The sequence below is a fragment of the Sesamum indicum genome, linkage group LG10 (genome assembly GCF_026168435.1).
Source record: "Sesamum indicum cultivar Baizhima isolate 11 linkage group LG10, ASM2616843v1, whole genome shotgun sequence".
Lineage (NCBI taxonomy): Eukaryota > Viridiplantae > Streptophyta > Magnoliopsida > Lamiales > Pedaliaceae > Sesamum > Sesamum indicum.
In genome coordinates, this window is record NC_142666.1 from 3,885,528 (window position 1) to 3,910,383 (window position 24,856).

The following is a 24,856-nucleotide window of genomic DNA, read 5'->3' on the forward strand; positions in this document are numbered from 1 at the left end:
GTTGGAGTACAAAATAATGAGATAAATCAATGAAAATTAAGAGAGTATAAATTGGGATTGAAATTACTTGTCTCTCCTGTTCAAATGAGAATTTAAGTGGAAGTTTAAAATATGGTACTTCAAGTAAGAAATAAATGTCATCATGGTCGCTCTAAATTTATAAGCACCCTCAAATAGTTAGCTAAAGACCAAATTCTCGATAAATTCAATGGTGGATTCTCACAGATTTGATAGAGAGTTATTTTTCAATGGTTGGATAAGGTTGAATCCCGTTTCTCTTGACGATTGAGATTTGTGATCTTCGAGGACGGATAAGGGTATATGCTGATGATTATGATGTCTTCTCGAATTTTGGCAAAGTGGTTGAGGAGATATCTACCTTCGAATTTTGGAGGTTACTTATATCTTAAAAAGTCACATGACCTTGTTGAGGTGGTCGACTTTTATCTAATTCTATGGGGTGTGGTCTCGAAGGTGATGCTACCTAGACCACTCGTGGACGCCACGTAACATGACCTTCTACTTTGAATTGGATATTCCATTCCTCTAAACTTCTTCTACTTTGATTTGGAGATTCCATTCCTCTAACCTTCTTTGTGGGCATATGCGGCCTCATTAGATCTAGGGCACTTGAATCTTTTTAGGCAAATTTACTTTCTAGTGGCACTTTTTACTAAATTCTCTGGGAGTCTACTCGGAATTGACTTTCTGAGTGCACATTGGGCTCTTATTCGAAGTGGGCCACTTTGGTACTTATATTCTTTTCCGATATCTTTCTTTCTTCGGGGTCGTTTAAAAATCAATTGAATTGGCGAGAAAAATCACTACAATTTATTCAATATTTTAAATAAGCATCTACTTATGTGCACAATAAATATTTACTACATATCTAAGTATAAAATGCATCCAAAGCAAATATATATTAGTTTATCTAGCATTTAAAAGTAACTTTTATGCAATTATTTTTGTAATCAATATTTCAAATACTTCCATAACCTAAATAATTAATCAATTTGAAAATTGAATTACAATATGTATTTATATAAATAATTAAAATTTTATGATTAAAAAATCAGAATTATTATTTTTTAATTTCAGAGTGTTGAGCCAAGACAGAGGCATCATATCATTGTTTAAGACAATAACATGAATTGAAGAATTATTACGATTTTATGGATATGTGTTTTTTAACTAACAAAGCGGCGTTGCCCCAGAATTACGAGACTACTCTCTCTCTCTAGGGTTCGATATTATTTATATATCGGCGCACACCGCATTTTCTCTCTCCAAGAAAAAGAATTGAATTAAAAGGGCAGAAAGCGAACAACACCCAAACAGCGTTCGCGATTCGAGGCATTGAGCCAATCGAGAGATTGCGAACCGCACAGCGTTTCGTAGATCGATCGATCCATTTGGTGAATCCTTCGGATCGGAGGCGGATTACGCGTTTTCGATCAACCGGCGAGTGTATCGATAGGTAGTTGTTGCTGGGAAGCGAGATCAGAAGATGTTCTTGTTGGATTGGTTCTATGGAGTGCTCGCATCGCTCGGCCTGTGGCAGAAGGAGGCGAAGATTCTGTTTTTAGGGCTTGATAATGCCGGCAAGACCACCCTCCTTCATATGCTCAAAGATGAGGTTTGAATCGTATTGGTTCTGATTTTATTTGCTTGTTTTATGTTTGTGGTATTTGTTGCTTTGTATCTTTCTGTTGGGAACTGGAATGAATCTTGTTGATATATCAGGTTCGTGTTTGATATTCAGTTTACAAACTCAGTGATTTTGGTAAATAATTGGAATGGGTGATCAGAATACGAGGGACACTTTTATTTATGATAACTTTGTGAACGTGATATTTAGATGTACATCTGATTCTGTTATATTTAGTCCAGGTGGAAATATTGGCATTATTTTCATTTTAGCTTTTGGTTTGCCATAATTTATAGCCTTTTAAGTGTTGATGCCTATTATCTGTAATGCAATAAGCCAACTGAGCTTTCATTCGTGTAGTCCTGTTTCAGTGTTGTACTAGGATTTTCATCAATCGATAAATTTGAGAAGAGTCTTCTAATTATTCTCCATTTTCTTGATTCCAGTTTAATCCAATTCAAAGAGGTGTGTTTGGTGTAGTAATTTTGTTCAGTCTTAGACAGTAATGCGATTGGTTTTCTGTCTTTTGTCATGTCTATTCTATCTTCAAAATCTTCAGATCCCCACATGAATTTTAGTTAGGTTGAGAAAATTGGAAGTTGAGTACTGTGTGGCTGAGGTTTGAAGTTTTTCTGAGATTTTTAATGTGTTGGAAATGAGCAGAGATTGGTTCAGCACCAGCCAACTCAGCATCCAACTTCAGAGGAGCTGAGTATTGGGAAAATCAAGTTCAAGGCTTTTGATTTGGGAGGCCATCAGATTGCCCGCAGAGTTTGGAAAGATTATTATGCCAAGGTATAATCTTTGTCGACCTTTTAGCCCTCAACTGCCGCACTTATTAATGGTTATAATGACTTCCTGTTAATTATGAATGTTTTGGCGCCGTTGTTTGTAGATCCTTGTTTTGCTACAATATGTGATCTCCTGCTACCTTTCTTGATTTTTTGATCTTTGCCTTCTCACTGTATACTCCTCTAGAAGTGCTTTTTACAGCACAGTGAATCTCTGGTGCAGCTAATCTGGGATGATGGTAAAGTTGATTCTCGATTCTCTTACTAACGTTTATGCTATTCTCTGAAAATATTTTGTCAGTGGACAAAAGGTAGCATCTTTGTGATGTTCTGTTGTTGGAAGCCTTTGTAGTATGGTAGAAACTATTTTTAACTGATTTGGTACTTCTTATTTCTCGTCAATTGATTTCTGATATTGCCATCTTATGTTCAGTTCTCTTGTCATAAATTTTTCCATTGCTGAAAATCTTCTTATGATAGAAATTTTTGTTGTCTGTGATCTTTAACTGCTAGATATTTGCTCTATCGCTTTTGTAGAATGAGCTAGAAAATGTCTGTTCTTTCTCCTGTCCTGCAGAGCAGTTAAACTTTTATATTTACTGTTCATTTGTATATTAAGAAGAATATAGTGGAGAAAAGTCTTATCTTGTTTCTGTAAACTGTGAGTCCCTTCTCCTTTATATGATAAAGTTATTTTTATCTTTATATGCATGGATATGCTGTTAAAATGAGCCTTCATAATCCCAAATATACCGTTTGCATGTTTATTTGATTCATGGGAGGCCTAAATAAAAAATGGGACTTCGCTAAAAGCATCTTTTATTCCTCTGAAGGTGTTTAAATAGTACCTCACCAGATACCAGATTCATGATATTCATTGATGTGGTGTAAGTGCTCTCTAACTTCCTATGCTGATAAAAGGCACAATACTTGAGCAATGAATTAATGGATTATCACTGTTGATTTTAGAGCTAATAATTGACTTTCTTTAATATTTTCTTTTTCTTTGTTATGGATGAATTGGTTGCTACAACTAGATGAGTTGATCAAATTCATAGAGCTTTTATTTGGAAAGGCTTTTTGATGTTGATGTGGTGACAGTCGTAAGAAGTTTCTCTTTTTTTCCTTTTCGACATCAACCACCCAAGCCGCACGGAGATTAGAACACCATAGAGAACCTGAAGTTTACACGTAGTCTGCAATTATATTTGCAAAAAAGTGTCACTTTTTCACTTAAAAGAGTTCGTGCTCAATAGCTGCACCTGCTGCACTTTTACCATCCCATAAACCAAAAATTGCTGGCCTCCAAACCCCACAAGATCACAATTGTAACGGAGAATAGCAAAAGTGAAGAGTAATTGGACAAAAGCTGCTTTTTTTATTTTCCATGTGCTCTAAAGTTCAAACACTTGCCTGCTAGCAGTTGAAACACAGTTTTCCTATATGGACTCTACTTAGTGCCTTCACATCTTTCCTGCCTGATTCAGACAAGTAGTATTACAATACAATAGAATGTAATCGTCACTACATGCGAATTTCTATACTTGTGTGGTTTCTAATGCTTTTGCGATTTATTGGTCCTGAAGGTGGATGCTGTGGTTTACTTGGTGGATGCCTATGACAAAGAGAGGTTTGCAGAGTCGAAGAAGGAGCTGGATGCTCTCCTCTCTGACGAGTCGTTGGCCACTGTTCCATTCCTGATACTGGGCAACAAGATCGATATCCCTTACGCTGCATCTGAAGACGAGTTGCGTTACCACTTGGGTTTGATGGGCATTACTACTGGGAAGGGGAAGGTCAACCTGGCGGAATCAAATGTGCGTCCGATCGAGGTGTTCATGTGCAGCATCGTTCGCAAGATGGGTTACGGAGACGGCTTCAAATGGGTCTCTCAATACATCAAGTAGAGTGGGCAATACATTATAAACTTTTTTGGATTCAGATTTTAGGTTTTACTGAACATTCAATTGTGACTTTGTCTGTTTGAAAGCATTGTTGGATAAATTTCTGCTATTCCAATTCTCAATGAAGCCATGGAATTTTGATTCATTTGTTTTTCAGTGTCTGTCACCAGATATTGGAATATATGAACATACCATCATAGCTCGGACAAAAATGTGTATCCTTTTGGTTGTCATCTGATTTTTATGAGATTTTTATTTCACCCCTCTGCTTGTGGCAATTTGATTTATTTTCATTTAATGCTTTTTACATAATTAATTTTGTAAATTTGTGGATGGCCAAAAGTTTCAAATTTTAAATTTTATGAAATGTGGATGATAACACTTGAACAATTCATTAGTGATTGTGTTTTTTTTTTTTTTAAGTACTTATAAATCCACGATTATTGAAAGTGGTTTTTAATATTGGGCTCTTCTCATCATAATTGAGTTTTTAGGCATTTCTTTAAAAGTACTGGTGGATAAATGCAATTTGTTATCATATCTTGCTTAATTTATTGATGTGTATAAAATTTATATTATTTCTCTACTTTGAAGCTTATTTTAAATGTATATAAGGTATGCATATTCCCGTTTGGTTTTGTTTTCAATGAGATTTTTTTCACTTTTCACTATTTGAGTAGTTGGATTTTGTTTGATCAAGCCATTTTCATTGAAAATGCATTCCTATTTTAATCTTGAATTTTTTGAAATTATAAGCCACATGGGTTGGCCATACTTGTCTTATCTTGTCAGCATCTCATTTCTTGTTTCAAATCAATTAAAAGTGATTTCTCTTCCAACCATGCCTTTCAACGGAAGCCTCAAACAAAACCAGCTCTCCTCCTCCTTCCTCTTCCCCGGACACTTCTAAACGCCCGCCGATCCATCCATTTTTTTCGACCGTCGAGTCTTGTGGCTCGAACAAGACGTCATTTGCTGGAAGAGAAAGCACGGCACTTGAAATAAGGCAAGCTTTGTATCGTTAGATTTTTTTTTTAGCAGATTTGGTGGTGGGTGTTTATACTTCACTGTTCATCATCATCTTCTTCAAAACAGAGGTATTATCCATTAGAAATGATCTGTATATATACTTCACTGTTCATCATCTTCAAAACAGAAAAATGAGGGATTCTTGTACTGCAGCTTTTCTTCTTGAATAAGATAAAAGTTTCTTCAGATTATTGTTAGTGGAATTTACTGCTTCTTCTGATACCCAAATCTTTACAATGGAGTATAAAATTAAAAGGACCAAATTTTGTTGTATATTATTTGGATGCTATTCATTTTATATCTGTATATAAAATATATGCTATTTTTTCCTTTTATATATTATTTGGATGCTATTTATTTTAAATTTTGTTGTACCTTAGTAAATTTAATCATTGTTATAAGTGATTTACCCAATTTCATCGAGTTTATTAATTAAATACTATAATGGTGAAGAATTAACGAAAATTAATAGAAAAAGAAAGTTATGTTTAAGAAGTATTAGAAAATCTTATTCGAGTAATATTATGAGATAATTTAATTTAAAAATGTAATAGAGAAGAATAGTTGTAAAAATATGAGAACTTTGACGATTTGTTTTGCCACGTTACAAACATATGCACTGCTTTGACAGATGAGAAACTTGTGGATGGGAACAACTTTTCTATAAATTCTAGTTTTGAATATGAATGAAGTTGGAACTTCTGTTTTGCCATTTTGTGTTCATTCTATTTGGACAATTAGTTCATAGCATTTGGTATGAAGGAACTGTTATTGGAGACTGAAACATTGGATCAAATGTGGTAGATATTTTAGTAATATTCTATTAATACTTTAGATGAGTCGAAAGGAGGAGCCATGTGGTACGTCTTCGGAGCCAAGATCACGAATTGACGATGCTTGCAGTGAAGCCAAAATTCAGAAGCTGGCCAAAATTTCCAATGATGATATTGAAGAGTGTATGGTTGCGCTGTCTAAAATGGAGGGACTACAGCGGAATTTATTCTTTGCAGCACAAGATCAATTTGCGTTGAAGGTGAGGCGCCAAATGTTTCTTCTGATGAGTGATGAGGACAAACGTGCTTGGGTTAAAAAATTGGAAAAGTGAACAATTTTTATTTTTATATGGGCTACATGAATTTCAAACTTTTTTTTTATATACTTGTATGATGTTAGTTGTTTTTTTTTTAAAATTTATTTAAATAATAGATTATAATGTTCATGGTAATTCTTCATTTTACTAAACTCATTTTCTTACAATTTATAGAGAATGACATTTTCGTTATAATTATTTTTATAAAGAAACATAATATTAATTCTTCATTTTATTAAATTCATTTTCTTACAATTTAACGAGAATGACAATTTCGTTATAATTATTTTTATAAACAAAAATAATATTTCTAAATGTATCCATAACAATTATGAAATTTTAATAATATTTTTTTATAATTATGAAAATATAATAATATTTATTTTACAATTATGAAAATATTGTGTAATAGACAATATTATTTAGAAATCAATTAACGTTTAGTGAAGTTTTGTTTTATTATATATTATAAAATGTTTGATTTTATTTTGGAAAAATTCTAAATAGGGTAGACCATAATTTATAAAAAAATAGCCCCAATAATTTCATGATCTTTATAATAAATTTGAAGATACTTGTTAAAATAACAAAATAAATAATTAATTATATATTCATTTTTTTAAGAAATTTTTATATCATTTCTAATCCAAAGGCTGAATAAGTATTATGCTCTCACATATTTTTTGACATCTATTTGAAAAGTTATAATTAAACTCCCCTTTAATCAAATTCATAGGGCTCATAATTTGTAAGTTACGTATTCATCAACATATATATATATATATATATCGCATTTGCATTAGACCATACATTACAAAGCCAGGGCAAGTTGGATGAACAAGATGGCTCCATAGGGGATATGGGTGCTTCTTCTTGAGAAAAATTAATCGAGAATGAGAATAACAAGGGGACACTACAAGGCAAACAACACGGATTTGGGCATATAGTCCAGTCTTAGGATTCTGGTAAGGGGGATCGCGGTTATAGGAATACAATTTCTTATATATATCACATTTTGTCCCGCCCATTCTGTTTGTGCATGGTTGAATGAAAATTACACAAAGTGATAGGGACATGCTAGTAATAACACAATAATAATACATCATTACAAACTATACTCAAGTTGCTGCAAAATTCTTGAAAATGTATTAATTTCTTCTACAAGCAACCTTCAATTGATATTTGATTTGATGGAGGAAGATGTCAAGAGTTAATGGAAGGGAAACCATTAACTAATGAAGAAAACAACCATAAACTCCCAACCACTATTTGTCCTAATAACGATATGTACATGTAATTGAACGAAATAAGTTCTTTTACATACTTTGTTATAAAATTATGTACACTATGTATTTATACATAAATTAAATAGTTTACTTTGTAAAATATATTTACATATATTGAGTTTGTGAATTTTTTTTTTGTATTACATAATTTATAAAAAGCTATAAATTTAAATATTATTTTTTAAATAAAAAAATTTGAGTAAAATTTTAAATCACTAAAAATAGTTCTACGAAAATTTATTTAATAGGGTAAATTGCATACCACCACCTGTATTTTGATAAAATAGCACGAAATTTCTTTATGTTAATTTTATAAGCGAAAAATCTCATATATTTTATAAAATAAATTCAAAAACTAAGGGAGAGTGTTTGAGATATGTGTATTTTGCGAGTGGGCTTTATTTTTTGCCATGTTTATAAATGTTTATTTTACCTATTTTTTTTATTTTAGTATATTTTAAATTATTATTAATTTAAACATATTTAGTAAATTATATATTTGATTAATTTAAATTATTATTTAGTTAAAATATATTTTAATAAATTTTATTATTAATGGAATATATTGAAGAAGAAGGAGGCTTAAAGAAGTGCTGAAGAAGAGACTCAAAAAGTTGTTATATTTTCTGTGCGCTTTTATTAGTAGCTTACACGTTTCTTTTCTTGGTTGTTTTCTTTGAACACGTGTGTCACTTATAAACACGTTAACGTTTTTTCTTTCCTTGGCACGCTTCACATAACTTATAAATTTTGTAAGATATAATTACAATTATAATTTAATTAAATTTATGCATAGCACCAGGTGCACGTTAATATATATCTATATACAAACAAAAATATTATACTAAAAAAGGAAAAGAAAATGGCAAGACTAACTTTGATTATTTTATAATTTCATTTATTCAATCAATTTGGTCAACCCTTATAACTAATTTCTGTCACATCAAAAATACATATACCTATATTCAACATTCTCACACCTATATACCTATATTTGGAAGCAACTAATCCAAATATATTATCAATTTTCGCACAAAAACCAATAAAGTATTTCTACCTATTTCCAAATGTTGGAAATTGAAAATGAAAATGAAAATGAAAACACAACCAAACGGGCTCACATTTTATAAAATATAACATGAACAAATATCAATGATTATTTATTAGTAAGCTCATGTGCAACATAAGGGGATGTAGCTCAGATGGTAGAGCGCTCGCTTAGCATGCGAGAGGTACGGGGATCGATACCCCGCATCTCCACTTTTTCAGAATTCTTTTCCCATTTTTGACGGAAGAAATTAATAAAATGGGCTAATACCACACCACTCTATCTTTAACTCTTATTTAAAACTTAAACCATACCCCCACAACAATATTGATTAAAACATCTTCTATCTTACTTTTGTATCATATAACGTCAACATTTATGCGTACACTATACGCATTCTATTTTTAAATTAAATTTTATTTTACGTTTTAATTTTTTAAAAAAGGCAAATATCAATCACATACTTATACCCAAATAGTGCTAGAAGATCATCTTCGTCGTATTGGTTTTTAGCAGGACAAGCATTATACGATTTTAATCAAGTTTATTAATATTAGGTACATTATTTTCTTTTGGTAGATTAGTTTATTAATTCTTCTATGTGTATTATTTTTTAGGGTAAATTACGATGAGCTTCTTGAGATTTGATATAATTACGAATATTCCGTTGTTGTTTGAAAAGTTACAAATGCCTTCCTGAGTTTGATAAAATTATATAATCCTTGAATGAATGTCTGAAATTGGCAATTTTGCTCTTATTGTATTTTTTTTTTTTTGTTGTTGTTTTTGAAAGAAAAATTCAAAAATCATATAAAAATTGAACAAGGTGGATTAAAAAATATTAAAAATTATAAAAAAAATTAGCTACTTAGTTCATAAAATTTTTAAAAAAATTTATAAAATAAATAAAATTATAACTTCTAATCCACAAGAGTACAAATAATTAGATATTTATAATTATATCAAATTTTAGGAGAGCTCGTCTAATTTACCAATTATTTTACTCTCCCTACACGTAAATTCCTATGCCAGAGTGAATTTTTCATCTCTTGTATCTGGTTTCCAACACACAGCAACCAGATACGATAAGTGTATTACACTTGTCATGTAATCAGTTCGACCTGATGACTACGGGTTTAAACTTAGTAGGCATGTCTGCGTATCCAATTCCTCGACGAGTAGTGGGGAAGATCATGAACAAGAAGCTGGAGAAAACGCCAGCTGCCAGAGGCAAATTCACCACCAAAACATCCAAATCTGCTCCTCCCACTGCAAAGAAACAGCTCTGGACATCACTGTCGCTAAAAGCAAACACCAAGAACACCAACAACGACACGAATGCATGAACAAAGTCGATCAAACTTATTCTGAATTTGGACAAATCCATCGTACTACTGTTATAATCCATCTTCTCTTCGTCTTCATCATGATCAGTTGTACTGTTGAAAATGTAGAGTCCCTTGAAGGTGGCAATCCCGTAGTACAGCTTCCCATCGCTGTCCGTGAAGCTGTCGGTGAACGAGGAGAAGAAGCAAATAACTGCGCAGAAGGCTATGAGGCCTGTCGTCAGGCATCTGTTGGATACTTCACACATACCCTTATTGGAAAACGACGGAATTAGGGTCCGAAATGCGAGGACTGTGCCTGTCGGAAGGAGGTTTGCTAGGTTGGCCGCGCTGGCTAACGTTTTATGGACAGGGTGAGCGGAGAAAGTGGGCCGAGGCCGAGGTGGTGATGGTGGTGGTGGAGATTGTTCAAGATCCATGATGGTGGTGGGAGGATTGAGTTTCATGGTTTGGTTAGTTATGGGATTGTTTTGTTTTTGGATCTTTTGATGATGTTTTATAGAGAGATTTTGGAGAAATTGAGACTTCTTTGAGTTTGGGTTAAAGATAATGTAAGCATACACACAATCAACATGTGATATTGGCTAAAGAAGGCATATATGATGTCACTTGCTTGTCCTTGTTGCTAATAAATAACCTATTGATCATCAATTTAGCATATAGAGTACGTAACATTTTCTTGTTTACTTACTATAATTGAATTTTAATGAGCTTTAAGTTGATTGGGATCGAGTTTGGTCAGATATGAATCAATTGCACGACAAATTTAATATACTTACCGTGTGGGTTAGTATATAGTTTAAGAAAAGTGATCAATCGCATAATAAATGTAATTATTCTGGTTCGAAGCGAGCAGACTTGATCTGGATAAGAATTTTTTGTATTCACAAATGATAGAAGCACTATGGTTCTATTTCTTGTGAGCTTCTCACCACTCTTTTTCATGAACATAGGTAAAATTATATTTTTAGTCCCTAAGAAAGGTGGATGTGCAAATTTGATCCCACACTTTATAGGACTTTTCAAAATATCCCAAAATTTAAAAGACCATGCAATTTAGTTCCAGAACTCCAACTTCATTAGTTTTCCAACGGAAGTATTATCAAACAGTCGTTAAAATAAAAACTTCAGAAAAATTCTAGGGGTTAAATTGCATTTTTAAACCCACATGATTTGACCATATTAGTCCCAAAATGAATAAAAAAAAAAAAAAGATTTCAATTTGCAGATTTTTTTATCCCAAATTTCTTCTTTACAACTACGATGAGATAATATTATCGACAGGCATTGTTTCATATCGATTGCAGTGTATGGTGATATTGTCAAGCGATGGTAGAGAAATACATTACAGAAATCAAATCGCACAGAAATCAAATCACACATTCAAGAGCTTTTGCTTTGCAAACACAAACAAATCAGTAAGTAAGATGGACAGTGATCCTCAGCAGCGTCTCAACACCATCCATAACATGCTGACCCGCCGGAAACAGTGATCGTACCTCTGCAAACCCGCAAGCATTCTTGAACTTGCCGGTGCCGCCGGTTACCGACAGCCTGGACATGGTGCTCCCAATCTTGTAAACTCCAAAGAAGTTGAGGCTGTCTCCATACTCCCCTCCTTCCATCATGGCTGTAAACGCCATCATCTGCGTGGACCCATCGGCCGAGCTCGCCACGTAGACCCCTTGTGCCTTGCCTAGTTGCTGTGACCCCAGCTCGGGAGCCGAGGTCAAGTAATCATCAATGACTGTGATTGTCCCGAAACCTAAGCCGAGGCCGTCAGGCCCCAGTTGTGCGGTGTTAATATTTTGACCGTTGTTGTTGTTTATCCCTACAAAAACAGCAGCAGTTCTGTAAGTGACTTATAATTCTGGAGGCATACTTATGAAGTGAAAAAGTAAATAAGTAAATAGTACCTGCAAAAGCTGTGCCTACCAGGCCAGTGCCTAGTGGGATGCCATTGGGATTTATGGTCGGAATTGCGCCGTTGGAGTTGGGAATGGCGACGCCGTCTCTAGGGGGTAGGAAGCCGAGAGGCCGAGCAAAGGGAACTTGGCCGCTATAGATGTTGCCTAATAAGCCAGTGATGGGGCGCGCAGTTGGGCTGCTGCCGCCTAGAATGTCGTGCATGTATAGCTCGAGAACCGGTACTTCTCCTGTTGCTGCTGATGCTGCTGCTGGAGGGTCAAGTGCAGTAGTCTTGGTTGCTGAATTGATGGCTGCAAATAGGATTGTTATGAGAATGAAAGCTGATGATTTGTTGAACATTCTGAGGGCTATGTTGTTGATTGATCTTTTTGCTAGATGTAAGATTGATGGTATGGGCTGAGGATTACAGAAATGTTGCAATTTATATAGGAAGACTGTAGTGTCATATAACTATAATGTATGTATTTGATGGAGTTGTTGATGCACTTAGTGAAGTTGTTATATGTGACTAAGATGTTGATGAGTTGTGATGAACCTGGAGTTGTTGTGTGGAAAGTGCAAGCTTCAGAGAATTTTCTTGGCAAGTTTAGTTCCCATAACCATTAGATTTTGTTGGAATACCTAAAAATTCTCATCAACTTTCAAAGAATCTATCAACTGCAAGGTGAAAATTCTAGCCCAAACTATGCTTAATCAAGTATTTGAATTAATCACATACTGAGTGTGTTGCAACTTAAATACTTATATTCATCTAGTTTCATCGTAGCATAGGAACTGTGGGGGTCTTAAGGTGTGAGAAATCTCATGTTTTTTTTCCCTCGAGTGTGGAGGGTACAACTAAACCATATATGTCCAATAACTAAAAAGTATAAATACATTTATACCATTGATCTATAATTCATTTATAAAATCTACCCCTTCTTTCGCATGATTACATAAACCACCCCTGACATCTAAAAAATCGAGGGTAGATTGTATAATGATATTGACGTTTTTGGGAAATATATGTGCAACTTGTCAAAAAAAAAAATGAATGGTTTGTGTAAATGGTTTTGACATTTTTGGTGAGTATATATATATTTATTAAAAAGCATGGGTCAATTGTGTAAATAGAGCATAAATCACAAGATGTAAATATAATTATCGCCGACTTAAATGCTTAAGCATGGATTTCTCAGAGAATTATCCCTTATATAGTATTCATATTTCAGTGTTAACTAGTAATGCTAACCCTGTAGTTTTTTCATAAATGACTACTTGCCTTGACATGTAGGGATGACTATACTATCTCAAACCTATACACATCTATTAAATGGAATAAAATATGCAACAGAATTTAAAATAAAAAATTCAATTTATCTAAGTATATACCAACAGAAGAATATATGTACTGCTACTAGAAATAGAACTATATGTACTGTGCGACAAAATGTTAATGAAGTTGATATATATAAACTATTGAAGCATCAATTCCCATAGGGAAATAAATGCTACCAAAGCCACAGAACAAAAACTCACTTATAAGAGGCTCCTCTTGGAACTCTCCATAACGTGGATTCATTGTCCCTCTCCGGGTATGCCTGGAATAGCTTGTAAATATTCTTGGATGAATGCAACTTATATTTCACCCAAAAAAAAAAAAAAGAAACCTCACTTATAAGTAGTCATTATATTTCATTTAGAGAGAAGATCCCCCTCAACAGCATAAGTTATTAATGCGACGGGCTTTTTCTTCTCTTCTGCTGCTTTATTGGTATCGATTGTTTGTGGCTTTCAATCAGCTACTGTTTTAGGGGCGATCAATGGCTCCTTCTTTGGTGCGGGGACATATCTCCTTCTGAGCAGCATCTGCTTAGCCATCCATATTTGTCTCTCGACATAAACCTGCAGATGGAGTTTGAGAAGATTGAAAATTTTAATATTCACCATGAAGATGCAATGTAGAAATGACGGTGAATGCCAAAATATGGTTTTTGTATCTCATCTAAAAGTTGTGCATCTAAAACAGTTGAAGTGCACAGATAATTGCAATGACTCCAGATGCTAAAACAGATGTTAAACGGTTGATATCTAAACCAAGGCGGGGGAAGTCACAAATTTATTAATTCATTCTTCAATTATCTGTTTGCCATTACACACAAAACTGCCATTTTTGGCATCTGATACTCGCACTATCTAAGAAACCTGCTGAAGAAGCCAAGGACATCAGAATTTCAGCCAATATGTTATGTCTTTTTACTCTTTTCAGTCCTACAGCTAGCTGTTCTTGTCTCACTTCTGCCAGTTGATCTTAGTTCAGCCTATACCTCTCAGAAGAACATTAGAGTTCCAGAGCTGTAACGGTTTGGCCTCAGAAGGATGAAAGCAAGAAATTTCCCATCATGCTCTGCTGAACTCATAACCGAAGCTCCACAAATTCTTCCTAGGTTTGTAGAATGTCCGCTCTGACTTCGAACAACATTATAGATGCAAAGACTCCTGATTTCAGAGTTCAACATATAGCAAGAACCAGGTCTTCACATGTCTCCGTGTAATTATCCAATCATGCTCTGTCCCACAATTTTATCAGCACAGTTTTCTTTCATTAATATTCTTACCTCCTCAACCCCTCTCCAATTACCTCTTTCCGCATAAATATTGGACAATAGCACATAATTGCCTGAATTCCATGGTTCAAGATTGATAAGCTCCTTAACTGCATTCTCAGCAAGCTCCTTATCACCATTAGTGCGGCATGCACTAAGTAGAGCACCCCATAAAGCAGCATTTGGCTTCATTGGCATTGTTTGCATCAATTCATAAGCCTCCTTCACACAACCACTGCGCCCGAGCAGATCAATCATGCATCCGTAGTGCTCAAGTTTTGGTTGGATATGATGATCCATTACCATTGAAGCAAAGAAACCTCTACCTCTTTGCAGCAGACCAGCATGGACACAACAAGCTAACACCCCTATAAAAGTTGAATCATTGGGGCTTAGACCATAATGACCTGTCATCTCCTCAAACAATTCAACTCCAAGTTCACCCTTTCCATTGAAAGCCAAACCTAAGATCATCGAATTCAAAGAAACCACATTTTTCTGAGGCATGTCCTTAAAAACTTCAAGAGCTCTCTCCAGTTCCCCACACTTAGAATAAAAATCTACTAGAGCATTGCCCACTGACACAAAATCTCGATAAAGACCGCTTGACTCCACATAAGTGTGAACCCACTTTCCGATATCAACTTCGCCTATACGAGCGCAAACTGGCAAAATTGACACTACAGTTGCCTCATCAGGCTCGTACCCCTGATCCCACATCTCACGGAAAAGCCCTAAAGCATCCTCATCTCTCCTGCTTTGCGCCAAACAAGAGATCATCGTATTCCAAGAAATTACACTCCTTTCACCCATTCGCCTAAACAAACTCAATCCTGTTTCTACATCCCCACTGCTACAAAACCCACGAATCATCAAGTTCCAAACTATAACATCCCTGTGAGACATCTCATCGAACACCCTCTTCGCCTCCCCCAGTCTCTCACAATTCACATACAATTCAAGGGCCCCTACTCTGATCGATCCAAATCTTTCAAACCCAAGAACAATTACTTCTTTATAAACCTTAAAACCCAAATAAAGATCACGAAGATTGGCACACGCCTTTAGCAAAGGCGCAAAGGTGAACTCGTCGGGCCAAATGGCGCGTCTTTTCATGTTGCAAAACATCGTAATGGATTCATGGAATGGACCACAAAGGGAGTAGCCCTTGATCATGGAATTGAAGAGAAGGATATTGGGGTTGGCGGATTGCCCAAACACGCGGTTGGCGTAAGGCATTTTGTTGAGGGAGGTGCATATGGAAACGAAATGGGCAAGGAGCTGGTTGGAGTGGTGCAGGCTGTGGCGAAGGAAGTGACCATGGATTTCACGGAGGCGGGTTCGGGTGTCTCGGCCGTGGAGGAGGCGGAGGAGCCTCTGCTCCACCTCTCGGCTGCCGCCTCGGCTCATGGAGGCTATAGAGACGGAAGGGAAGTAATTGACTGACTGGTTGGCGGGAAGAGAAAGACTTGCACTACTATCCAATTTTCAGACAATTAATTATACAAAACTTTATATCTTATTCAATTCAATTTTACAGTAATTAATTTTAAAATAATTAATATTTTAAAATTGTGATTAGTTAAAAGGTTCACTTCAACCTTTATAAAGTAATTTAAAAAAAATATTTATAATTTTTTCTTATTTATATAGTATATAAAATAATAAATGGTGATAAAAAAAAGACAATAATATAATATTAATATATATATATATATAAATTACAAAAGAAAAAGAAAAACAAATTTCGGACTCCAAAATGGTTTATATCCGAATAATATTCTCTATAATTAAGAATAGCGTCCTACACTATTGAGGATAAGTGTGTTCTACCATTGGGGATAGTATCCTCTATAATTTTGGGCATTATGATTGTTGTTTTGACTTTACTATTTGTGTTATTAATATTAATAATTTTAGGGTTGGCATCATTGCTTGAGTTATTTTTTTCATGATATTTGAAAAATTTTGTTTCAAATTGAATCTCATCTCTGTAAAGCCTTTAATTAGGTATTTTTTTAAAAATTCTAAAATTCTTGTCGTTTAATTTGATTTCAGGGCACTCTCAATATTAATATTATCAATAGATACTCGTTGGTTCAAATCCTCATTCGGGTCCTGGGATTCTCTGATCAGGCAAAAGAATTTATTTTCATCATTTTAAGAAGATGCGTTCATAGATGACTCGATTTCTTTCAAATTTTTCTTAAGATCCTTTTGAACTTGATTAAGGTATTCCTCAATCGTCTGCTCTCTATAAATTATCACCCTTTTGCTTCTAATTCTTTGAGACGATTGCTTAAAAGGATTAGGAGTTTGATTTTCTTCCTTCTCAATTAGAGATTTTTGTACTCATGAAGCTTATTCTCCATTTCATCTGAAGATTCTCGACCAAAATACAATTTTGTCTTTGGGTTTATCTGCAGCGCTTTGCTCCAAAATTTTGAACAAAATCTCCTTTTAATACAAGAAGTTTTTTGTAAAGTAATTCCTACTTCGGGTATCCATTTCATCGATGGGTCAATTCCCCAACCAATACCAGTGATAAACTTTTAACTATAGCTTCTGAATAATTAAATTTGTTGTCATTGTTGGAGTAGATGTGAGTAATTTCAATACTTTGAGTGACCTTTAATATGTTATCATAATCGGCTCTTGGTTTATACAATTCTACTGTAAATGCAACCATATCGAGATATCTCTTTATTAGATACCATGGGTCTCTTTTTCTTTCAACTTGTACTTTTTGCTAATTTATCCGCTTCTTCTTGCAAATTCTTTGCATAGGATGTTGAAGATGATGAGTCATCCTTGTAGTTAACTTTTGTTGTTCTTTTTTTAATTCAAAAAACTGTTTGAAAAGTTCATTCTTTTTCTCAAAGACCTTATTGTATCTTCGTACACTAGAGATATTATCCAATCTACAAAAGAAAGAAAGATAGTTTAAATTTAAATAATATAATCTATAATTGAGGATAGTGTCCTAGATTGATCAGAACAAGTGTCTTCTACTATTGGAGTAGTGTCCACTATAATTTAGGGCACTATGATTGTTGTTTTGAGGAACCTTGAGAAACTTCCCTCATAAATTGAATTTGGTCTCTTTTGATAATTTCCTTACTTGGATATTCTTTAGAAGATTGTGAAAATGAAATCATGCCTTTAATTTTGATTTCAAGGCACTCTTCGTATTCTGAAAAATGATATCAATATATATTTTTATTTTAAATTTTTATTGGGATTTTAGAATTTTTCGACCAAACAAAAGAATTTATTTTCTTCGTCTTTAGAAGACCGATTTCTTCCAAATTTTTCTTAAGATCCTTTTGAATTTGATTGAGGTATTTCCCGATCATCTATTATGTAGAGATTACCAATAAACGATGATCAAGAAAAAAGATAATGACATACTATTAAAAACTATATTTATAAATAAAAGATAATAACTACCAAAAATAGTGAGTGAGTAGAAAATAGAATTATTTCAAATCAATTGTATAATGTCCTTATATTCTATTTATTAGGCCAAATTAACCATATCAACTTTAATAATTTAAAATGAGTTTGGGTATCCCATGTTCCAACCTCATTAATTATCCTTAATTTTTTTTTTAAATAATGAAAATCAGTCATTTCTACTAGTTAACTATCTAAACTAACATAGAGACCATACATGCCACAGACAAAAGAGGAACATGGGATACCAAAATTGATACAGTGATCAAGGAACCAAAATTGAAATTGTCTGTCTGTCATTTTCTATTTTTGTTGACATTTAATTAATTTTTTTAAAAAGATCATTACACCATTTAGATTCATAATTTTATAATTAATTATGCAAGCTAAATACCAAAACTAACCTCATCCTTAAAATTAATTGAAAAAAATTAAAAGGTTATTTAATGTACCTAATAAGAAATAATTCTTGAATTACAAGTCACAAACTATAAATTTTATCAAAATCAAAACTTAATCTCAAAATGATCACTGAAAAAAAAAAAGATCAAAACAGCACCAAAATTACAATTGCACTCGAAGCATAGGATTAATGTGCTCAATCATAGGATAAAGCAGGAAGTCACTAGTGTTTTAGCTGGGAGACTAAAATACTAAACACAACCTCGCAGATCAATGTGATTTACGTTTTTTTTTTTTTTTTTCCTTTTTCGTATATTCCATACGAAGCCAAACTCAGTTTTGGAGACTCGGCAGATGATATCAGATTATTCGAGCTCGTCTGATTTTCAAAACTAGTACATTAAATAAGTAGAGGAAAATATCACTCCCTTTGATCTTATGCACATTAATGGAGAAGAAAAGCAGAAAAGCAGAAGGATATCAATACACATTACACAACAAAAGCCACTCACATGTTATGTTGTCAAACCATTGAGAGCTTCCGCAAACAGAATTTCATTTCAATTATCAAAATGAGTGACTAAAAGCTTGTGAATTAGTTGAGTTGATGGATTCAGCGGTATTTGTGTAGAGTACTGCTACTAGCCAGTCGGATCATTTTTTCGATGACCGGAAACCTCCGAATCCCATCATCGCTGCAACATCAGGATCTACCTCGGGTTCCTCCTCAGTAGCCTTTTCTTTCTGAGAAATTTGCTGAGCCATTAGCTTAGCAATCAAGTAAAAGGAGAAGGAGAAACAAAATTTACAATTGGGATGAGCACTAACCTTCTTCTCTTTCTTTTTCTCCCGTCGTTGACGCTTCCTTTCCTCTTCTTCTTGTTGTTGTTTCAAGATCCGCTCATCAAAATCTATGATTAGAGTAGAGATGGAATGTTACAAGCAACTCATCAAAAATGCAGTCATAGGGTCATAAGTGACATCCTTAACTATGTGCAGGATGATCACAACAGGACACTTTAGAACATTCCTCCAGCAGATTGACCTCCAAGAACGTATTCGAATATCACATGGCAAGAAAGATGTGTGCCCGCAAGAATTCACGTGGTAAATGCAACTAAAGGTAAAGATGCTACTGTAATGGAAGAAATTATGTGTGGAAACTGCTGCAAACTACCTTAATTAAATGAAAATGTCATGCATATTTCTCATTGACTTTGCTTATTAGTATAATGTACATTACACCTTAAGAATATCAAACAGACAAAAGCAACATCTGTCAGACTCTGGAAAAGAATATATTAGTGGAAGCATTTCCCTAGTTGTCATTAGAACATCCTCGGGAAGGTGTTTTTGTTTCTTCATAAAAATGATGATGCATATATGCTTCTATCTATTTTGAGAATGTAAATGCAATAACTGTAAGTTGCAAAAATGCAACATATAGCTCCACCCATGAACAAGGAACCTTGAACTTTTCCGAGAGAATCCTCACATGATATTATCCATTTAAATATTTTCCACTTGCAAATTTCAAAAGAATGGCCTTGGGGAGAAGTGGTGGCAAATGGGAAATGCAGAATCATGCTAGTCTCAGCATGGTGCGAACTTGGGTTCTACCAGGCCAACAAATAAAAGTGAACTCTTAATACTCCAAGCCTTACCTTGCTCAGTAAAGCCTCCAGTATCTTTCCTTTTCTTAAGAACTTCAAACCGCCGCTGAACCTGTGCACCAAGTGAATATAATAAACAGGTTATGGGACTATGATACAATTTGTCAACACAGATACAGCTTTTCAATACGTGACATGTTTGAATTTCCTTTCTCATACATGAAATGGCCATTATGACCAGTATTAACTTGCTAAGACTCCCTAACCAAATGTATGTTGGACTTCCAAACAATGCAGACAACGTGCTCTGATGCTTCCTTAACCATATCAATGGTTCTTCTATTATTTGCTTCAATCACTTGTTGAACACCTTTAAGCCCCTCATTTGCATCCTAGTGCAAAGATCAGCAGCTAGACCCATACAAGTGTAACCTTTCAAATATCTCATATGACAAAGCAAAAGAAATATAAAACATGATATCTCCTCAAACGGCACAAGAAGCCCAATAACGAGACAATTGCTGAAATATGACAACAACTAGAAAATAGTTGATAAAATTAATAGAATTTAATGTGGTTGTTTAATCACAAACCCAAAGCAGACATAGTAAAAAGATCGATATATAACTATATACAACATAGTGCGTAAACATCAGCTCAGACACGGATACCCTCTATGTTCTATTTGAATCTTTCAAAGTGGGCAGTGCCTATACTGAAAAAAATAGTTTAAGACTCTAAGACATGCTAATCATACCAAACCCTCACCAGAATGGGGGAAGAGAGAGAGAGAGAGATGATTTAGTCACGGACGGATTCAACACAGCTGCACTTATAGGTTCATACCATCAGAATGTGATCGGTATACCCCTAAAACTTCTTTCTGTGCATAATGGATTCTTAGGGAGTCATTATCTCCTGCATTGGCAATTTGGGAGCCAATAGAATTGTAGAAGAGGTTACCATAGATTTGCATGTTAAAAACCTAGAAGGAGCAAGCAACAAGATTTGCTTAGCTGATATATCGTGTGTAGACAAACCCTTGAGGTGAGCTGAGATGAGAATGATGTCAACGCAGAAAAAAAAAAAAAAAAGAATCATGTGCTAACAGAGATAGTTCCGGGTTATATTTCAAGACAAGGTACAAAGTAATGGAAAAAAATTGATCCACAGAAGCTTTTGAAGCTGAAGTATGAAGGCGTGGATGCTCAAAAAAGTCATCGAAAATAGTTCTCTTAGCGTGTGTACTTTGCATTTGGTTGACATCAAACATCGAACTAATGGGTGCTCGCTGGAGGTTCTCTCTTCTTTTCTCCTTCCACCTCTTGTTCTTCATTTATGCAGCTATGGTCATGAGTCAGTACTAACAGCTGTCTAAGGATGCAGATTGCACTGATCATTTTACTTCAATCTTTCATTTATCATGAGCAATATACACCTAGCATTTTTTATCACTTGCAAATTAGCATTTTTTTTTTATCTAGCATAGCAGCTCCAATACTAACTATAACACATGGCCATGAATATCAACTACAAATTGGAAATTGACATCACATCAGTATATAGTCCTTTAACATCATTCTAGACTCAGTTTTATATAGTCCTTTAACATCATTCTAGGGTCAGTTGCTGATACATAAAGTAGTTAACACCATACTTAAGACAATCAACAATGAAAATATGTTAGATGCTTACCTGCTCCAAGGTTGCCCTTTCAGCCCGCATCGACATACCCAAGGCTCGTTGATCTAGGAAAAAGAATTAAGCGATCTCTGAGCAATTATAGAGCAGAAATAGATTAAGCATCCAAAAAAGACAAATGTTTTAGATCAACAGATGGCATACGCTTCTTTCCATTTATGTGATCCAAGTAGTTTGCAGAATCTTTTACTACACATTCACAAACTGAGCAGTAGTATCCTGCCTGCAAAAAGAGGACAATTTGATCTTGCATATGGAACAAAAAATAGGAAACTTTTTTAAAACAATTTCTGTACAAAGTTCAAGAAGATTCAATTAATAAACTTGGGGACGCAAATTAATACTTGGTTTAAGATGGTTTAGCTGGATATTTTAGATCATACAAGAAATTTAATCTAGGACAGAGACAAATAAGCTGTGCTTGCTTGTGGTATCTATTCATCTCATTTAAAATGAGCAAAAGTGAGAGACAAACAGTTCTGGTGAGATGGAGATAAAATTTTTAGTATATATTTGGATATGAAATAAAAGGCTAAGAATGATAGTTGATCTAACATATAAAGGTGGTGCTAAGTAACATATAAAATATAATATTTTTTAACTTTTGATAAGATCGTAAGAAGCACAGTAACACCTCAATTCTCCTAACTCTGCAAATTCTGATAATGAATCCACCCACGAATCAACGAGGTTGCAGTTAAATGCAAGATCCCAGATATTAAACCAACGTCAAAGGTGCTCATATGTAAAGATGATTCACACAGCTCATTGCACAAGTTCAAGCATGAAGAGCTCAAAATTTCACTTAAGATCCTACTGTTCCATTTCAATGAAAAAAAAGGGGGTAGCACCCAACCTCAATATACCTCATTCATATTCCTAAGGCATGATGGTAGTGCTATTTCCCAATGTAAATGCATGAGTCCCTTTACTAAATAAAAGAAATAGTAATAGTAACACATGAATGAATATATTAAAAGATTTGGTTAGAAAAATACCTGCTGACTTAGAGGTGCAATTGGTGTCACAACCTACAGAAGAAATATATAAAATCATACATCATAAGAATATATTCATATATATGTATCCGTTGAAGATTGCCACAACATTAAGAAAGGAGGAAAAACAAGAATAGCCACCATGAAAGAAAACCTGAATTATGGAAAAACAAATACAGATCAAACTACCTCAGAGTTAAACTTATATTGCTTTTCTACCATGAATTGAAGTAACTTCCACAATAAAAGACATCACCAAGAAAAGAATATTGATGAACAAAAGAAGAAAGAAGAGGAGCAGCAGCAATTGTCCATACAAAAGAAACAAGAAAATATTTTGAACTCTATACCCAGTTCCTATTTTTCATGGTTGATTTTTGCAGCAACCCTAGTATTTGCCTTTACTTTATTTACCTCAATCAACATGGAAAAAGATTGTCGCATACGCAGAACCAAATTCAACATTTAGTAACAGAACTATAATTTTAAGAAAGGTTCGGATCATGATTTCAGTTGTCTCAGTATTTAACAACCAAACCACTAGTTCTTTGTTCTTCTATGGTCCTGAATCCCAGGATCCGAAGATTGCTTAACCAAAAGATCTTTATCCTAGATTGTTTCTTGCTAGAGAAAGAAGACTACAAAACAACAAAAGAACTAGACCTTGACCAATCATAGTTAGAGTTCTTGATGATTACATCAGTTTATAAATGTCAAGAACCAAATCAACTAGATATTCAGCACATGCCAAATGCAACAATCAAAGTAAGGATTTCAACTAGTTCATCAGCAACGCAATGAAATGAAAATGGGAACTGATCGTATATCTAAACAACATCATATGTAAGCAATGACTTGGATAAGAGCGAACATTTTAAATGGCCAAACAACAGCTAACCTGAGTTTTTCCCAATCGCGATTCGAGGTCCACTTCGTAATCCCTGTGTTTCAATGGCTTCCTTTGCACTGGGGGACCCCTTGCTGCACCAAAAACACATCACATGATTGGTACTCCAACATTACAAATTCCAAAACCAAACATTAAACATTTAATCATTTATACACCTTGCACTAGTACAATTTACTAATCCACAATTTAATGACCAAGTGCTATAACCTACACATTCAGAAGTAAAATTATACCCAAAGGATCAATTAAAAAAATATCTTACATTTAGATTTTGAACGACCCTCCGCCTCCTATAAGAGAAAGCAAAAAAAAAAAAAAATACCCGAATCAGGCTATGGCCAAGAAAAACGAAATGGCTAAGAACAGTTAAGTGTGCAGAATAAGTTATGCTTAACGCAGCTCCCATAGCGAGACCTTTTCTTCACGCTCGCGAGCGCGCTGCAGATACTCCTCTCGATCAAATTTTCTTCGAAAAGTGTTGTCAACTCCAGCAGCCTGAACATAAAGCAGCAAAACCTGCCCCCTCAGAGTTCGTAAAATCCAGATAACAAAATATACCATGAATGTGAAGCGAGTTGCACTTACGGCGTTGCTGGATTGAGCCATGGTGCTGCTCTGTATTTGAATTTACGCTCAATTCGCAGTGAAGACTAATTGAATAGGGCTAAGGGGATACCAAAACTACGGAAAAAGAATCGATGGGACTGAAAATAGAGGTTGAGATTTTAGCGAAATTGGGGGTAGAATGATTAAACCCTAGTTTTCCAATTGGATTCAAGCAGGGAGGAACAAACTGGGGCGAGGAGAGTGGGAGCTGGATTTCCCTATTGTACAATTGTGCTTTTTTTTTTCTTTTTGAACAATTGGTGACGTAGTTTCGATCATCGAACAGTTACCAAATATTTTCAATTGAAAATAAAATGTATTTTAATATCTAAATTTTATATATTTTTTATATTTGTAAATTATTTTTATACTTTTATTATTTCGATGTATAATGTGTATTTTTATGGTAAATTACTTACAACTTTTATTAAGATTTTGCATAATTATGAATATCCTCATTGTTTGAAAAATTACAAATAGCCCTAATGTTTGATGGAATTATATAATCCTTGAA

The 24,856-nt window shown here is 34.3% G+C and overlaps 5 protein-coding genes and 2 non-coding genes across 7 annotated transcripts; 3 read left to right on the forward strand and 4 right to left on the reverse strand.

Annotated features, from left to right (window-relative positions):
- Positions 1-1,234: 1,234 nt before the first annotated feature.
- LOC105172422 (small COPII coat GTPase SAR1A) lies at positions 1,235-4,488 on the forward strand. The gene is made up of 3 exons (XM_011093835.3): positions 1,235-1,636; positions 2,312-2,443; positions 4,026-4,488. The coding sequence occupies exons 1-3, from the start codon at positions 1,508-1,510 to the stop codon at positions 4,344-4,346; spliced, it is 582 nt and encodes a 193-aa protein (XP_011092137.1). The 5' UTR covers positions 1,235-1,507; the 3' UTR covers positions 4,347-4,488.
- LOC148785193 (small nucleolar RNA snoR83) lies at positions 3,180-3,301 on the forward strand. Its single transcript, XR_016062292.1, has one exon. It is a non-coding gene; the product is annotated as a small nucleolar RNA snoR83 (small nucleolar RNA).
- A 4,447-nt stretch (positions 4,489-8,935) lies between the features above and the next one.
- Positions 8,936-9,008, forward strand: TRNAA-AGC (transfer RNA alanine (anticodon AGC)). The gene has a single exon. It is a non-coding gene; the product is annotated as a tRNA-Ala (tRNA).
- A 774-nt stretch (positions 9,009-9,782) lies between these two features.
- Positions 9,783-10,667, reverse strand: LOC105172799 (protein DMP10). The gene has a single exon (XM_011094377.3). It carries the CDS (start codon positions 10,586-10,588, stop codon positions 9,908-9,910), a length of 681 nt encoding a protein of 226 aa, XP_011092679.1. The 5' UTR covers positions 10,589-10,667; the 3' UTR covers positions 9,783-9,907.
- Positions 10,668-11,340: 673 nt separating this feature from the next.
- LOC105172798 (dirigent protein 18) lies at positions 11,341-12,487 on the reverse strand. The gene is made up of 2 exons (XM_020697438.2): positions 12,059-12,487; positions 11,341-11,973 (listed from the first exon to the last, which is right to left on the reverse strand). The coding sequence occupies exons 1-2, from the start codon at positions 12,408-12,410 to the stop codon at positions 11,558-11,560; spliced, it is 768 nt and encodes a 255-aa protein (XP_020553097.1). The 5' UTR covers positions 12,411-12,487; the 3' UTR covers positions 11,341-11,557.
- Positions 12,488-13,605: 1,118 nt separating this feature from the next.
- Positions 13,606-16,133, reverse strand: LOC105172421 (Tetratricopeptide repeat (TPR)-like superfamily protein). The gene is made up of 2 exons (XM_020697086.2): positions 14,378-16,133; positions 13,606-13,955 (listed from the first exon to the last, which is right to left on the reverse strand). The coding sequence occupies exon 1, from the start codon at positions 16,064-16,066 to the stop codon at positions 14,606-14,608; it is 1,461 nt and encodes a 486-aa protein (XP_020552745.1). The 5' UTR covers positions 16,067-16,133; the 3' UTR covers positions 13,606-13,955; positions 14,378-14,605.
- Positions 16,134-18,894: 2,761 nt separating this feature from the next.
- Positions 18,895-24,588, reverse strand: LOC105172420 (C2H2 and C2HC zinc fingers superfamily protein). Its single transcript, XM_011093833.3, has 10 exons — positions 24,322-24,588; positions 24,151-24,231; positions 23,999-24,026; positions 23,725-23,807; positions 22,827-22,859; positions 21,973-22,051; positions 21,823-21,875; positions 20,179-20,239; positions 19,343-19,425; positions 18,895-19,258 (listed from the first exon to the last, which is right to left on the reverse strand). The coding sequence occupies exons 1-10, from the start codon at positions 24,340-24,342 to the stop codon at positions 19,169-19,171; spliced, it is 612 nt and encodes a 203-aa protein (XP_011092135.1). The 5' UTR covers positions 24,343-24,588; the 3' UTR covers positions 18,895-19,168.
- Between the last annotated feature and the right edge of the window lie 268 nt (positions 24,589-24,856).